Consider the following 18033-nt stretch of genomic DNA (forward strand, 5'->3'; position numbering starts at 1 on the left):
TGGGGTGGGCGCTAACTACCTAACCAAGGGGCCTAAACTATCCTAAAACCTAACAGCCAATACTAGTGAAAAAAAAGTGACAGTTTACACTGATCACTTTTTGTCTTTCACTAGTGATTGACAGGGGCGATCAAAGGGGTGATCAAAGGGTTAATTGGGGTGCAGGGGGGTGATCTGGGGCTAAGGTGTAGTGTTGGTGTACTCACAGTTCAGTCTGCTCCTCTGCTGGATCCAACCGACGAAAAGGACCAGCACAGGAGCAGAGAAGCCATATAACAGATCATATTTACTAATATGATCTGTTATATGGCTTGTGATTCGATTTTTTAAAAATCAGCAACCTGCCAGCGACGATCATTGGCTGGCAGGTTGCTGATGCAATTCTCCTCGAACTTTTGCCAGCCCGCGATGCGCATGCACGGGCCGGCTGTGACCGAAATCTCGCGTCTCGCGAGAGGACGCGCCGGCGCGTCCACTCGGAATGAAACAACCACCTCCAGGACGCGTCTGTGCGTACAGCGGTCCGGAGGTGGTTAAAGTATTCAGCAGCATTCAGCTTTTCTGAGGTGTCGTTGCCCGCATCCGACACCAATTGTGACAGTCCGTTATTTGGCTCACCTTTCCAGAGGTGAAAAGGTAGGGGGATTAGTCAGATTATTTCGCAGAAGGAGACCTCAGGAGACAGAAGTGCATTTCAACTGGCATCCTGCCAGCTTTTATTTCACAGGTTGCATTAAAACACAAAAACATAAACAAAACACCTAGCCTTGTCCAGGCTCTAACTAAACAATAGGTCCCTTTCTAGGACGTGGATGAGCTATCCTCAGTCCACCCAAAATAAGCACGCTGTCTGAACAGCAACCTGTGATACTTGCAGTTTGCAGGCTCTGGACCTTCAGGGTCCCTCAGTGAGATGTGGCTTCTCTCACTCCCAGGAAGTTCTGAGCAAGTGTGTTGTCAGCCCAGTTATCTAGCAACTCCCCAGGTGCAGCTCATCAGGACCCAGGCTTAGGTTTTTAACCCTTTCCTAAATAACTTTCTTCAGCATATGCTAAGAACCTGGGAGACACATATATACCCTCAATTACTTCACCCTGTGAGACACCACAATATATATATATATATATATATATATATATATATAAAAAAAGAAAACCATGGCGGCACCGGAAGAATAACACAAGGAGGATGCTATGTCCAGGGATGTAGCAGCTTACCCCGTAATGGAAGATGAGAAAACGGACAGCACTCCAGGTAAAAGTAAATGGTGTTTATTCACCCATGTGGATGGCAACGTTTCAGCTCGTACAAGAGCCTTTGTCAAGCTTGACAAAGGCTCTTGTATGAGCTGAAACGTTGCCATCCACATGGGTGAATAAACACCATTTACTTTTACCTGGAGTGCTGTCCGTTTTCTCATCTTCTATATATATATATATATATATACACACACACACATGAATATTCATACATATATGTATATATACATATTTATATACATATATTAACACACACGTGTATGTATGTATGTGTATATATATATATATATATATATATGTGTGTATATACATTGCAATGCGCAATGCATGGGCACCGACAGTGTGTCCACTGTTTGCAGACGTGAACTCATTCACTATTCACTTAAAGTGGGTCTGCAATCTGCATCCGACTACTTTTTCGCCTTGCTGAGGCATGGACAAAAAACCCATGGATGCACTCCATAGGTTTCCGATCTGTGCTTCCATTCCGCACTACACTGTATCTTTCAGATTTCAGACCCATTCACTTGATACGGTGTGTACACGGCTGGTGCCTGTATATTGCGGACCCCCTGTTCGCGGGCCACAATACAGGCACAAGCAGGCTATGGTCATGTGCATGAGGCCTAAAGCCATACCTACTTCCAGTATCCGTCAGGACAGTCCAGGATTTCAGCGGCGGTCCTGGTACGGGGGAGGTATGTCCAAAATGGATCAGTTTTGCCCTAATGCATTCTGAATGGAAAAGGATCCGCTCAGAATGCATCAGTTTGCCTCCGTTCTGTCACCATTCCGCTTTGGAGGCGGACACCAAAATGCTGCCTGCAGCGTTTTGGTGTCCGCCTGATGAAACTGAGCCAAACGGATCCGTCCTGACACACAATGTAATTCAATGGGGACGGATCCGTTTTCTCTGGCACAATAGAAAATGGATCTGTACCCCATTGACTTTCAATGGTGTTCAGGACGGATCCATCATGGTTATAGAAGAGATAATACAAACGGATCCGTTCATGACGGAGCCGTTTTTGCAGATCCATGACAGATCCTCAAAAAACACGAGTGTGAAAGTAGCCTTAGGAACATAGTGTCCCTATTCCTTCTATTCTAAAGTTGGGAGATATGCTAAAGCACTGATGAAATGACACCTAAGGTGCTGTTGTTACTATGGTATCACAGTTGACCAGGGATGTCATGTGATCACTCCTCTGAAGATGCTTGCTGTGATGCATGCTGGGATTTTTACTTTCACTTTGCAGCTGCTCCGCCCACACAGCCTCTCATTAATGGGAGCATGCTATGATAAATGCACTAGAAAAACGATATATATACAGTATATCTGTCATGATACAAATTCCTCTTGGCTTTAGTTATTGTCTGGGCCACTTTATTTGTTTTTATACTTAATGGCCAACCCCATTAAGGCCTCTTTCACACGGGTGTCATGGATTTGGGCCGGATAAGATGCGGGTGCGTCGTGGGAAAATGCACGATCTTTCCGCACGAGTGCAAAACATTCACTTCACAGAAGTTCGGGTTTGGGTTAGGTGTTGTGTAGATTGTATTATTTTCCCTTATAACATGGTTATAAGGGAAAATAATAGCATTCTTAATACAGAATGCTTAGTAAAATAGGGCTGAAGGGGTTAAAAAAAATAAAAAAATAATTTAACTCACCTCATCCACTTGTTCGCGCAACCCGGCTTCTCTTCTTTTTTCAGGACCTGGGTAAAGGACCTTTGATGACATCACTGCGCTCATCACATGATCCATCACCATGGTGATGGATCATGTGACGGACCAAGTGATGAGCGTAGTGTCATCACCACAGGTCCTTTTCCTCCTGCACAGCAAAGAAGAAGAAAGAAGAGAGAAGCCGGGCTGTGCAAACAAGTGGATTAAGGTGAGTGAAATTATTATTATTATTTTTTTTAACCCCTCCATGCCTATTTTACTAAGCATTCTGTATTAAGAATGCTATTATTTTCCCTTATAACCATGTTATAAGGGAAAATAATAATGATCGGGTCCCCATCCCGATCGCCACCTAGCAACCGTGCGTGAAAATCGCACCGCATCCGCCCTTGCTTGTGGACGCTTGCGATTTTCAGGCAGCCCCATTCACTTCTATGAGGTCTGCGTTGCATGAAAAACGCACAAAATAGAGCATGCTGCGATTTTTCACGCAACGCAAAAGTGATGCGTGAAAATCACCGCTCATGTGCACAGCCCCATAGAAATGAATAGGTCCGGATTCAGTGCGGGTGCAATGCGTTCACCTCACGCATTGCACCCGCACGGAAATCTCGCCCGTGTGAAAGAGGCCTAAGTATTTTCATTTTTTAAATTCCCGGAGAACCCCTTTAAGCGCTTTTCTGACTGCTTCTAGAAGAAAAGTCCTGGGGACATGAAGCAGCTGTTACAACCTTGACTTTCTCTAATCTAACTGGTGATAACAGTTCTGGAATTATATTTGCATCAGCGAAACCAATTACTCACTTAATAGAAAAACACAGCAACATTTGTTGAATGGAAAAAGCCAGCTGGAGAGACAAGCGTACAATGCGTTTACCAGAGAAAAACAGTTCAGTATTCACCTTTCCCCAGGAGAGCATCATCAGCTGATGTTCTGTATCACTTGTTATAGTGTTTGAGCAAGAAGAATGAAATAAATTATTGACGTTATATAACAAACCATAAAAAGTAAGCAACTGCCAAACTACTGCTTATTGTAGTGTGCAGTGTTCTTCTGCTAGAGCAACAAGGCGTCCTTGTCACATGTAGCCCTGACTCTTTATGCCACAGTGTTGGGACTACAGTATTTTAGGTTGTGCCAACTGAAACATCATGGAAAACATATGCATTGCTAGTAATTAGGGACTAAATAGCAAAAAGCATCAAATGAGCCCACCTGTAAAAATCTCGCTCAACTCCCTAAGTGACAGAGGATGGTGTCCATACTTCAGCAATATTAATTAGCAAATATGCTCATACATCATAATCATTAATTCAGCTATTACGGGGTATATTGTGGTGTGGCACGTCTCATGAGTCAGTAGGTAGCTGTGGAATTAAAGGGTAACTAAGCCTTTGTAAAATATACAAAGGTGCACAAGTGCTGCCCTGAGCATTCCATGGATCCGCACTCCATACACTCAGTGAAAAAGCTGAGCTCCTTTGTGTTCTTTAAAGTAAGTCTACCACACTTGCTAGTTACGACTGAGTCCTAATTTACCAGTGCCTAAAAATGTGGCTTACTACATTGTTTTTTCAATGCCCTATGGCTGATATGACATGTCACCTAAGATATAGCAACTGACCTATGTAAACAATATGGCTTCTACAAGAGATCACTGATCCCTTTGAGTTAGGCGGACATACTGAACCACTGGTGCAACTGCACAGGGGCTGAGTAGATAACAAAGGCTACTGTCACCTTACAGCAGCTCCCGACTGTCTATTAGATTGCATATAAATTCCTGAATTTTATAACTCGCAAGGGCCAATATACTGTTCCTACACAGGGGCCCTCTACTTTCTGTGTACACCCCGGCTAGGAAATGCTGCTTCCTACTTTTCTAGATATTAATGTTTGTTTCCATATATGATATCATATCATACTTTAGAGCAGATTGGTATCCCCTTGTTATGAGTGTTAATCTCAGTTACTCATGTTCACCTGTATGGTATGATTACATCTTGTTCTGGTATATTATTCAATATGATTTAGTGAGTATCCATATATCCTTTTTGGTATTGTTAATATTAATACAAATACTGACCGCTGAGGGCATAACTAGAAAATGTCTGGCAGGGCAGATAAAAAATCCAACCTAGGCAGGTTTGTGGAGCTCCCTTTGAACTTTAAAGGGTTTCTGTCACCCCGCAAAACTCATTTTTTTTTTTTTTGGATAGTTAGATTCCTCATAGTGCGATATAGGAGAATATAATGCTCTTACTTACTTTCATGCGGCCGATTCTTTATAAAACGAACTTTTATAATATGTAAATGAGGGCTCTACCAGCAATTAGGGCGTCTACTTGCTGGTAGCTGCTGCAGAAATCCGCCCCCTCGCCGTGTTGATTGACAGGGCCAGCCGTGATCTCCTCCTCCGGCCGGCCCTGTCAGTAATTCAAAAATCGCGCGCCTCGCGTCATTCGGCGCAGGCGCTCTGAGATTAGGAGGCTCGTCTCCTCAGCACTCCCTCAGTGCGCCTGCGCCGATGACGTCTTCTCTTTCGGTGATGTCATCGGCGCAGGCGCACTGAGGGAGTGCTGAGGATACGAGCCTCCTCATCTCAGAGCGCCTGCGCCGAATGACGCGAGGCGCACGATTTTTGAATTACTGACAGGGCCGGCCGGAGGAGGAGATCACGGCTGGCCCTGTCAATCAACACGGCGAGGGGGCGGATTTCTGCAGCAGCTACCAGCAAGTAGACGCCCTACTTGCTGGTAGAGCCCTCATTTACATATTATAAAAGTTCGTTTTATAAAGAATCGGCCGCATGAAAGTAAGTAAGAGCATTATATTCTCCTATATCGCACTATGAGGAATCTAACTATCCAAAAAAAAAATAATGAGTTTTGCAGGGTGACAGAAACCCTTTAAGGTGCTGGAGCTCCTGGGCCATATGGCCCATGTGTCCTGTTTATAATCTGGCCCTGTATAGAAGCTTACTTTAACAGCAGAAAATGTTCTATAAATTGGTTGTCCAGCTTTTTAAAGCTTTTTTTCCCCAGCCTAACCAACCATTGGATCTGTGTGGAGGGAGGAAAATTTACCGACTTTTAGCCGTTTGGTTCCTACTCTTTTTGTCCACTGCTGCGTTCGCTTTGCTCTGGTTTCTGCTTGTAAATGTTTGGAATGGACAAGGGTTGTGTGTGCTGCTGCTGCTGCCGATGACTGGCCGCAGCAGTTACGTGCCCACTAAGCAGCAAATCACTGGGTCATGTGGTGCTTGGGGATCGAAGGAGCAACTGACCTGAGTGGTGGGTAACAGGTTCAAATACTTCCCTCCCCAGGTCTGCCGGGTAGGGGTTGAACTATATGTTTTAAAAATCTGGAAACCACTTTAAGCCTTTACGATAGTGTCCAATTTTGTGAAGTGAAACTGCATTCTACAAAAACTCTACAGTCTGTTCGTAGGATAATTGAACAAGTGATAGCTAAAACAAGGAATGTTTTCTTGTTATTGTGTCACTGCCATCAGAAAGCCCAGGCTAATGTCACTTCTACGATCCGTTACACAATAAGGACCCTCTGACCTCGCTGTTGATACTGATCAGACTCAGCAGTCATTGTACACGTTCCAGGCTCAAACTGCTCTCTAGACTTCTTAGCACTTTCATCTTCTGGGCTCTTAGATGTAATGACTAAAGTACAGCAGTAAAAAAAACTTCATTCCATCATCTGACAGTGTCTGGTATTTGTGTCCCTTGGATAATACCGATCTCAGTCATTTGGGCCATTACAGGCAATTTTGTGATGGAATCTAATGGAAGAAAGAGCCTCTTGTTTTCTGGAAGATGATAAACTCATTCCTGCCCGATGAAAATAGCTTTTGATGACTCCTTTCATTGATGCATTAACTTGTATGAAAAATATGAATGGTAGATGTGATTCTAGAGACTCACCACACATATAACTTGTGATCTATATTTGTGTGTGATCATACACCATCTTTTCCACTATTATTTAGACTATTGTTACTTTATATGAAACCTTTCAGTTAGCAGAGGATCTTGTAAGTGCATAGACATGTAAGATGACACCTTTGTGTCCAGGAGCTGAGAGTCCTACAACTCTAAGCAGTGCACCAGAGCTCTGTTCTTTATGTTGGTGGACAACGGTTTCCAGGTACATTACTGAACAGTAAAGGACTTTTATTAAGACGTACTCATTGAGTGTCTTAGCTCATGGACTGAAGGAGGAATCAACGGGTGTCTTAGCTCCCACCAATGGACTTCCACCAATGTTTTCTTCTGAAATGCAACAATAAGATATCAAATAAACATTTGTCAGTGGTTCAGCTCCTGGACACCTAGCACTGTTATTTATTTCTCCAGACAGGATGAGGCTGGCTCACTAGAGGGCCTATTGACCTCCATTATGCCCATATATTCATATATACAGTACAGACCAAATGTTTGGACACACCTTCTCATTCAAAGAGTTTTCTTTATTTTCATGACTATGAAAATTGTAGATTCACACTGAAGGCATCAAAACTATGAATTTACACATGTGGAATTATATACATAACAAACAAGTGTGAAACAACTGAAAATATGTCATATTCTAGGTTCTTCAAAGTAGCCACCTTTTGCTTTGATTACTGCTTTGCACACTCTTGGCATTCTCTTGATGAGCTTCAGGAGGTAGTGCCCTGAAATGGTTTTCACTTCACAGGTGTGCCCTGTCAGGTTTAATAAGTGGGATTTCTTGCCTTATAAATGGGGTTGGGACCATCAGTGGCGTTGAGGAGAAGTCAGGTGGATACACAGCTGATAGTCCTACTGAATAGACTGTTAGAATTTGTGTTATGGCAAGAAAAAAAGCAGCTAAGTAAAGAAAAACGAGTGGCCATTATTACTTTAAGAAATGAAGGTCAGTCAGTCAGCCGAAAAATTGGGAAAACTTTGAAAGTAAGGGCTATTTGACCATGAAGGAGAGTGATGGGGTGCTTCGCCAGATGACCTGGCCTCCACAGTCACCGGACCTGAACCCAATCGAGATGGTTTGGGGTGAGCTGGACCGCAGAGTGAAGGCAAAAGGGCCAACAAGTGCTAAGCATCTCTGGGAACTCCTTCAAGACTGTTGGAAGACCATTTTAGGGGACTACCTCTTGAAGCTCATCAAGAGAATGCCAAGAGTGTGCAAAGCAGTAATCAAAGCAAAAGGTGGCTACTTTGAAGAACCTAGAATATGACATATTTTCAGTTGTTTCACACTTGTTTGTTATGTATATAATTCCACATGTGTTAATTCATAGTTTTGATGCCTTCATAGTCATGAAAATAAAGAAAACTCTTTGAATGAGAAGGTGTGTCCAAACTTTTGGTCTGTACTGTATATATATATATATATATATATATATATAATGGACCCTAAAGGCACACTAGAACACAACTCTACTTGAGGATGATTTGGGTCTATCACCTGCTGCCCGAAAATGTTGACAAGTTGATTCACAAATAACTTAGTGGAAATACTATCTGCCGTACAGAGATTTGGGACACCTTTATACTCCATTATCTAATGGGCACAGGACCACAGCTGGCATAGTAATCTGCACAAGGCACAGCTCAGCAGAAAGTGTGTTAAAATCTTATTCACCCTAATAGATCACTATTAGGCCTCTTTCACACGGGCGTCATATTTTTGGCCCGGATAAGAGGCGGGTGCGTTGCGGGAAAATGCGTGATTTTTCAGCGCGAGTGCAAAACATTGTAATGCGTTTTGCACTCGCGTGAGAAAAATCGCGCATGTTTGGTACCCAAACCTGAACTTCTTCACAGAAGTTCGGGCTTGGGATCGGTGTTCTGTAGATTGCATTATTTTCCCTTATAACATGGTTATTAGGGAAAATAATAGGATTCTGAATACAGAATGCATAGTAAAATAGCGCTGGAGGGGTTAAAAAAAATTACAAATAATTTAACTCACCTTAATCCACTTGCTCGCGCAGCCGTCATCTCCTTCTGTCTTCATCTTAGCTGTGTGGAGGAACAGGACCTGTGGTGACGTCACTCCGGTCATCACATGATCCATCACATGATCTTTTACCATGGTGATGGATCATGTGATGGACCATGTGATGACCGGAGTGACGTCACCACAGGTCCTGTTCCTCCACACAGCTAAGATGAAGACAGAAGGAGATGACGGCTGCGCGAGCAAGTGGATTAAGGTGAGTTGAAGGGGTTAAAAAAAAATCAAAAATAATTTAACTCACCTTAATCCACTTGCTCGCGCAGCCGGCATCTCCTTCTGTCTTCATCTTAGCTGTGTGGAGGAACAGGACCTGTGGTGACGTCACTCCGGTCATCACATGGTCCATCACATGATCCATCACCATGGTAAAAGATCATGTGATGGATCATGTGATGACCGGAGTGACGTCACCACAGGTCCTGTTCCTCCACACAGCTAAGATGAAGACAGAAGGAGATGACGGCTGCGCGAGCAAGTGGATTAAGGTGAGTTAAATTATTTTTAATTTTTTTTAACCCCTTCAACGCTATTTTACTATGCATTCTGTATTCAGAATGCTATTATTTTCCCTTATAACCATGTTATAAGGGAAAATAATAATGATCGGATCTCCATCCCGATCGTCTCCTAGCAACCGTGCGTGAAAATCGCACCGCATCCGCACTTGCTTGCGGATGCTTACGATTTTCACGCAACCCCATTCACTTCTATGCGGCCTGCGTTGCGTGAAAAACGCAGAATATAGAGCATGATATATAGAGCAACGCATGAAAATCACCGCTCATGTGAACAGCCCCATAGAAATGAATGGGTCGGTATTCAGTGCGGGTGCAATGCGTTCAACTCACGCATCGCATCCGTGCAGAATACTCGCCCGTGTGAAAGGGGCCTTAGGGTGAATGGGATAAGGGATTAAAAGATCCCAGGTTCTAGCCCCTAAGGGGGGTAATAGTTAAGTATAAAGGGAAAAAAGTAAAAAAAAAAAAAATATTATTGAAAAGTTTAAATCACCCCCTTTACCAATTTAACATATAAATAATTCAACTATAAAAAATAAACGTATTAGGTATGGCCATGTACAAAAATGTCTAATCTATTAAAATATTCCAAAAATTGTCCTGTGTAGTGAATGCCGTAACAGAAAAAAAAACCACACAATTCAACAATTTTTAGTCACCTTGTCCCACCCAAATTTTTTTTAATTAGGGTCCATTCACACGTCCGTAAGTGTTTTGCGGAGCCGCAAAACACGGACACCTGCCATGTGCGATCCGCATCACAGACACTATAATAGAAAGTGCCTTTTCTGGTCCGCAATTGCGGACAAGAATAGGACATGTTAAATTTTTTTCAGGAACGGAATTGCGGGTCCCAAAAAAACAGAGGCGTGTCCCGAAAATGCGGATGCATATCCCGGAAATGCGGATTTGCATCCGTTCCAGCCCCATTGAAAGTGAATGGGTACACAAATTGCGGAACGAATGCGGACCCAAATTACGGACGTGTGAATGGACCCTAACAGTGATCAAAAAATCATACATATCACAAAAATGGTACCAATAAAAACTACAGTTCGTTCCACAAAAACTGTCTGTAGACTAAAATATTAAAAAGTTATGGCTGTCAGAAAATAGCGATCCAAAAAAAATTTTGACTTTTTTTTGTTTTTAATTTTTTTAAAGTAAGGTTACTTTCACACTAGCGTTTTTTGCGAATCCATCATGTATCAGCAAAAATGCTTCTGTTACAATAATACAACCACATGCATCCGTCATGAACGGATCCAGTTGTATTATGTTTTCTATAGCCATGACGGATCCGTCTTGAACACCATTGAAAGTCGATGGGGGATGGATCCATTTTCTATTGTGCCAGATTGTGTCAAAGAAAACGGATCCGTCCCCATTGACTTACATTGTGTGCCAGGACGGATCCGTTTGGCTCTGCTTCGTCAGGCGGACAGCAAAACGCTGCAGGCAGCATTTTGGTGTCCTCCTCCAGAGCAGAATGGAGACAGATCGGAGGCAAACTGATGCATTCTGAGCGGATCCTTTTCCATTCAGAATGCATTAGAGCAAAACTGATCCGTTTTGGACGGCTTGTGAGAGCCCTGAACGCACAAACGGAAAGCCAAAACGCGAGTGTGAAAGTAGCCTAATAAAACAAAATAAAAACTATACAAGTTTGGTATCGACGTAATTGTATTGAGCTGCAAAATCAGGACATCATAACATGTTTAGCGCAAAAATTTGCACATCCCCTCCATCTGCATCCCACAACTAACCTTGTAAGAATATATGTACTGATGAGAAACCTGGCAAATAAATTCATATTAAATGATTGTATTGAATAAATCTGCCGTCCGGCATTGGAGATGGCATGCGAGCGTGCAGTGTCTGGACGTCATCCGGTTGCTTGGCAACATGGGACCACAGACACAGACGCACGGAGCTTCCGGCAGCCCCAATGATCATGTGACGCCAGCTTCCGGTGGAAACGGAGCGCACAGTAACAGCGTGCGTTCCACATGCGTGCCACAGCGGTGAGTAGGCGGAAAAGGGGGGTGTTATTTGACCGAGGCGCCGGATTTAAAAGGCGATATGGCACATCATGCCGTATCTCCGCACTCTTTGCATTTTGCGGTGAGACGAGGGTATCTTTGGGGACACTTTCCCATACCCTGTAGGGACGAGTTCCACTGACCGTCCGTACACCATCCAAACTACAAGGAAGGAACATTTATCCTGAAGTAGTAAGTAGAGGATACATACCAAATAGCTATATGATTAAGTATACTTAGTGATCACGGTCTCTTGCGTGTCCTTTTCTGTTTTTTAGAAACCCTTTGACTTCAGTAAGCCCCTGATGAGTTCCAACTCTATGGAATGAAACATGGCATGTAGGGCTATTTAGTAAGGGCTTTACAGGGACTAGGCCCCATTATAGGGACAGGTTCCGTATGGGGTCGCCCCTGTCGGGGCGGGTGCTCTGTGTTGGTGAGGCAGGTCAATGAGGATAGCCCCATAACCACCTATACAGGGAGGGCTTTAGACCAGGGCACAATAGGAGTGTCCATACCGCCATACCCACAGAAGCACTGGCCACCAGTGTCCTATTGCTACACCGGGGCACTGACGCCACCCACTGTTTGCTGGTCGTGTGTCTACAGGACGGGGTAAGATCCACCCATAATTATCCTACCGCGGCCCCAGATGGTGGCAATAATATGTGTATATATGTATGTATGTCTTTGTTTCGTCCCACTGCAACCACCTATGCTTTTAGCGATTTATTAGTAAAAGTTATATTTTATATGCCTAGTCCACAAGTGGAATTAAGCTAATTCAATTACTGCTGCTTTCTTGGCCATGAAGTGCTCAAATGACATTATGAGCAGACATGTTCATGAGAATGTGCATTAATGAGAAAAATTCCCCCCGGTGGAGATGAATGAAAGTAAATAGCAATGTCTATGGACCCTTCACATCATAGCTGCAGGGGAAACATGAGTGTATTTAAGTTCACAGCTTCTTGCCTCCCTGATGTAAGAGCACTGACATTAGGAAGCATGAGTGATGTCTTATAATTGAAGGACAGAGGCACATTATTCACATCTAAAAATAATATGTAGATACATTTTTGGAGGTAAAACGGTAGCAAATATCCATTGGTTCCTAAATAGACCCTGCACATAAGAAGACACTAGAATTCTAAAAGGTTTGTGGATGGCCTTGTCACAGATTTTGCATCTGAGCCAAAGAGTTTACAATCTATAAGGAGATAGGGGTGACACAAAAGGTAAAGAATGAAAGTGGTTGTCCAGGATTAGGTAAACCTAGCTGCTTTCTTCCAGAAACAGTGTCACACCTGTCCACAGGTTGTGTGTGGTATTACAGCTTATCTTCATTCACTTGGAATAAAGCGGCCATGTTTTTCTAATCCTGGGCAACCTCTTTAAGTGCTTCCTTAGACCGTTGGATGCTTTCTCACCCTGATAGACCGACAGGGAGCCAACATTAGATTCTAGAAACTGGTTGGTGTATGTCTAATGATTTGGGTGCTATAGATAGTCTATATTTACTTAGAGAACAGTGCCAAGTCCAATACTGCCCTGTTCATTAGCTACAAAGGTTTAGAGGGAACATTGTTGTCGTTGTTGTATCCCTGAGCATGAAGGCCTGGTGAAGCCCTGAGATATTAATCTCCAAAATACGGCGGTGTTCTACCTTTTAGATATTGATGACCTATCCTATGAGAAGGTCATCAATGTCAGATCAGTTAGGGACCGACACACAGTACCCTTACCGATCAGCCATCTTCAGCAGCCACCGGCACCAGAAATAAAAGTCTCCATCTGCTGTGTAGTGACCCTGCTGGTGTACTATAGCTCCCTTGAATGGGAGCAGCTGAGCTTCCTGAACTTCAATATGCTGGCATGGCCTCTACACAGTGGACACAGCTGTCTGCCTCTGGCTCTGTCTATTGTTATGTTTCCAGTGGCAGAAGATGCTGATGGGGGTGCTGGTTGTCGGACCCACAACAATCTCATATTGATGACCTGAATATCTTAAAGGGAACCTGTCACCTGGATTTTGTGTATAGAGCTGAGGACATGGGTTGCTAGATGGCAGCTAGCACATCCGCAATACCCCGTCCCCATAGCTCTGTGTGCTTTTATTGTGTCAAAAAAACGATTTGATACATATGCAAATGAACCTGAGATGAGAGAGTCAGAGCTTGAAAATATGACTCTTCTCTGGTCACACAAGTAAGATATGACTCTTTTATGTTAATTTGCATAAAAGGCGGGAAGTACAAAAATGCATAATACTTATTGAATTCGTCTACAAATTAAATTTAAAGTGTAATTTATATGTTTCGGGTAACACAAGGAACATTTAGAAATGCTCAGTGAGGGTAGCGTAGTAGAGGTGACAGGTTCCCTTTAAAGGTGAAAAACCTTTAATACAATTTTGGAGGTGGGAGAGTGTCCCTAATATGAGCAAAAACTAAATTTTGGAGTTACACTTAAAATATTTTTCTATTACATGGCATGACTTCATGATTTCTAGCAAATATAATATCTGCAATACTGGAAAAATCTCACCTGTGTGAGCTGTAGCAGGTAGACAATGTGGGTGTGTTACAGGAAGGCTATGTTGTATGTATGCAGTGATGATGACTCTGGAACAGGAGAGTAACTACCATAGCGGCAGACCATGCGACTGCTATGGGGCCCTGGGCAAGAGGGAGCCCAGTCTTAGTTGGGATCATCCCCTCTTCTATTGGAGGAGAAAACTTGGTCAGGACTCTACCCTGTAAAGGAACAACTTTTAGCAAACGAGGCAGTGGAAAAATGGTCCAAGGGTCATTGAAAAAGGTTTAGGCAGACACCCTTCTGTCCTGTGTGGGGGCCTGGCTTGATCCTTGCTATGGAACCCTTACTTCTCTATGTACACCACTGCTCTGGAACAGATGTTTTATTCCTTTTTTCCACTTTCGAAACAAGAAGAATTCCTTTGCAATTAATGTGATCATAAATTGTCACTTAGGAACAGTGGGAGAAGAAGGAGAAAAGTTGGTCTGTAATAGTTCAAAGAGGAGTTGACCTTTAAAAGCACTTAGAGGCTGGGATATTAAAGCTTTGCTGGTTGTGTAATTTTTCGCATGGCTGCCCACAGACCTTGTTCTCTTACTGCCTTTCTGTAGAGGAGGGAGAGTCCTTTTTATTCATCGCCTCTGTCGACTGACCTTGGCAAATCTCCTGAATCAATGTTATAACTGTGCCGGGATCCATATTTAATGCGGAAAACATTATGTTATCATGTGACCACAAGTTTAGTTTCGGTAGTAAACCGTGCCGTGAAATACTGACCTGTCATTTGTAGGAAGACCAAGTCCTTGTAATTAGGAGAAAGCAAAGTTTGTATTTCTAATGCTATAAGTCACCTTCACGGTTCTGAATAAATCTTATCTACAAGTCTAATTATGTTTTCAGTACAATTCTTCTATCATCAATTAAAATAGTCCTGTGGTCTAATCTCAGGTTCTACCGCAATCTCAGAATTCATTATAGAATAAGCGTTCACTAGTTTTAATTTTTTTGTAAGCCATAGATATAAATTGAAGTACCTGAGTCCCAATACAAAATCTGTGACATGACCCCCACCTAACCTGTGCAATTTGCAATACTGAAGTTATGTGGCAAATGAGCCATGTGGCCTTCTCCAGCACTAGGGCTGGGTGTGACTGCTACCATTGTACCATTAAAGGGATTGTCTGTGTTAGACAAAAATGTGGGCAGCCCCTGTTATGTGGTAAAATAACAAAAGGATTGATAGTCACCCTTAGTATCCCCTGCTACTTCCAGCACTGAGCTTCGTTCTTTCCCGTGACTGATTTCATCTTCCTGGCTGCAGCAGTGACATTCTGGGCACACAGGTCACCATCGCTGCTGTCAGTGATTGGCTGCAGTGATGAGTTGTGTGCAAAGGATGCAAGGCAGCCAGGATGGAGACGTTAGCAACGGGGGAGCTGAGCACTGGAAGCAGCAGAGTATTGATGAGTATTGTTTCTGCTATTATTTAACCATATGTACAGGGGTTACTCAAGTTTTTATTTAACTTGGACAGCCCTTTAATAACCACACCCCTGTAGTTTATGTGCCCACACGGTACCACTAGTAGGGAGGTGTTTTATTCAGATGAAAGGGCAACCAAAAAAAACATGCCATGCTTCATCTGTTATCATGGAGGCAATCACCCCTAGTAGCAATTATTATTATTATTTTACTCTCTTATTTAGTGCCGACATATTCTGAAGCGTTTTACAGATATTACCATTGCTTGCTATCTTCAGTGGAGCTCAAAATCTAAGGTCCCTAATCAGTATGTCTTTTTGTGTGTGGGAGGAAACTGGAGTACCCGGAGAAAAACCCACGCAAACACAGGAAGAACATCCCAACTCCACGTGGCAATCCTTTGTAAAATTAAACCATAGGGTGTGCCTTTGTACAGGCTCATTGCAACTGGCTCTGTTGGGTGCATGACACCTAACCCAGTATCATCCTAGTATTGCCCCAACATATTCTTTGTCAATATACTATTAAATAATTCCAAAAAATACCAAAAATCGTGAGCTATTATGATAAAGCTGATGAAACACATCCCAAATGTCTCAACCCATGGTTCCTCTCATACTGAGTAGGATTACTACTGTGACATCACATCATCAGAAGGTTAAAATGAACCTTTCTCACAACAGGTTCATGAGGTCCAGTCCCTGATGACCAATCAGCATACATGTTCCTGGTGTCCAGCAGGTAGATGGTGGTCAAGCACAGGATGACATAATGATTGTTTTTTTTGTGTGTTTTTTCCTAGGTCCTTCATTCTGATGCCTCCTACTGCAAGACCCTTCTAGATGACAACAGCTCCTCTGCCCTCATCATTCTGGGTTTTGTGATGATGTCTCCACTCATTGTGCTGGCCATGGCTGTGTACTGTGGCCTTGCCCGACGCCTTCGTCTCTTCATGCTATTTCAGCCTTATACCAGAGCGCTATACAAGGGGGTTCGATGGAGGTGGTATGATGAGGGTGGTCTATGCAGCTGTGTGAGGGAATGGAATAATCATGTGAAGGCTTGGGTATAAAGGCTTATAAGACTGGTGCAACTCATTTTTAATTACTATCTACAATAATGGTCCATGGTAGGTGGCAATGCTGAGACTAAGGACACAACAAGATCAAGTGAACTTTTGGTCTAATGGAATCTGATTCAGTATATTGAAACTAACACTGTAGTTTGCTGGACAGCCAGCCTCATGCCCATTGTAGCCTAAAGTTGTGGTAATCTCATTTTGATGTATAATATATAACATAGCATATACTTATTTATTTCTATTTCCACTAAGTTAAATAATTTTACATATATATAATAATTATACTTAATTATTATGTAATAATTGTACATTTACACTCACTTGCAGTGGGGGCCCCATATTCTCATTATGCCCAAAAGGCTCAACGGGGTTGTCAAAGATTGCAACTTATCACCTATCCAGAGGATAGGTGATAAGTGTCTGAATGGGGGCAGGGGGGTCTGACCATGGGGACCCTCACCTATCATAATATAAAGCCTATTGGTGTTCCGGAACAGGATAACAGAGGACTTTTTGCCTTGCCATTCTTGCCATGGCTGATCATGTAGTAGATGAGGTCCACCAAGGGGGAAGCTGTTGACTCTTTGCTCTGTTGCATAGCGGAAGTTCCCAAGCAGTAGATCCCAATCTATGACATCCATATGTTCAAACTGGGCAAAGAGATAAGGATTGCCTTGATGATATTTAATTGTCTATGATGTACCATAAAAACTTTAATTCTTAAGTCTTATAGGAGGACATTTATCAAACTTGTTACATCTGGTTTTTGGTGTAAAAATGTTGCACAACATGATGTTCTGTTCTTTTTCTGTGACATTTCTGCACTATTTCGGAGCCACGCCACTTTTCAAAATGGTCTATGTTTAAAAAGTGAGATTAGATCTGGATTATGGCACATCTATTCTGCGGCACTTGGAAACAGGGGCGGATTGGGAACTTAAAGTGGCCCTGGAAATAATACTAAAAGTGGCCCTGTTTTGTAGTCGGGTCCAAATTGATGGAAGGCAGGGCCAGCAATACTATTTTGTGGCACATTATACCACCCTAACAGAGCCAATTCACATAGTCCATTACAAAATACTGCCAGCAGCACAAAAAATACATCCCCAAAAACTTAAACTGGCCGGCCATGAGGAGGGCCCAGACGGCCCCCTGGGCATCGGCCCACCGGGAGTTTTCCCTGTAAGGTCTATGGCGAGTCCGCTCCTGCTTGGAAATGTCACCAAAAAGATCACATCCTACGCCAGGCAGCCTCCTGGTGTATTTAAGACTAAGTCATAAAACACAATGCAGTTGCACCAAATATGTAAAAACTGTGCACCATTTCATACATTTGGTGCAACCACACAATGCAAAACCAGACGTAAAAGTGACATGAAAACAATCTCAAATGATAAAT

General features: G+C 42.9%; 1 protein-coding gene across 1 annotated transcript in view; it reads left to right on the forward strand.

Moving 5' to 3' along the window:
* Positions 1-17665, forward strand: part of TMEM88B (transmembrane protein 88B) — a 182852-nt gene extending 165187 nt beyond the window's left edge. Inside the window, exon 2 of the mRNA XM_040427982.1 lies at positions 16356-17665. Coding sequence (XP_040283916.1) covers positions 16356-16625 — 270 coding nt within the window. The 3' untranslated portion in view covers positions 16626-17665. The remainder of the gene's footprint in view (positions 1-16355) is intronic.
* The last annotated feature ends 368 nt before the right edge of the window (positions 17666-18033 follow it).

The sequence above is a fragment of the Bufo bufo genome, chromosome 1 (assembly GCF_905171765.1).
Source record: "Bufo bufo chromosome 1, aBufBuf1.1, whole genome shotgun sequence".
Lineage (NCBI taxonomy): Eukaryota > Metazoa > Chordata > Amphibia > Anura > Bufonidae > Bufo > Bufo bufo.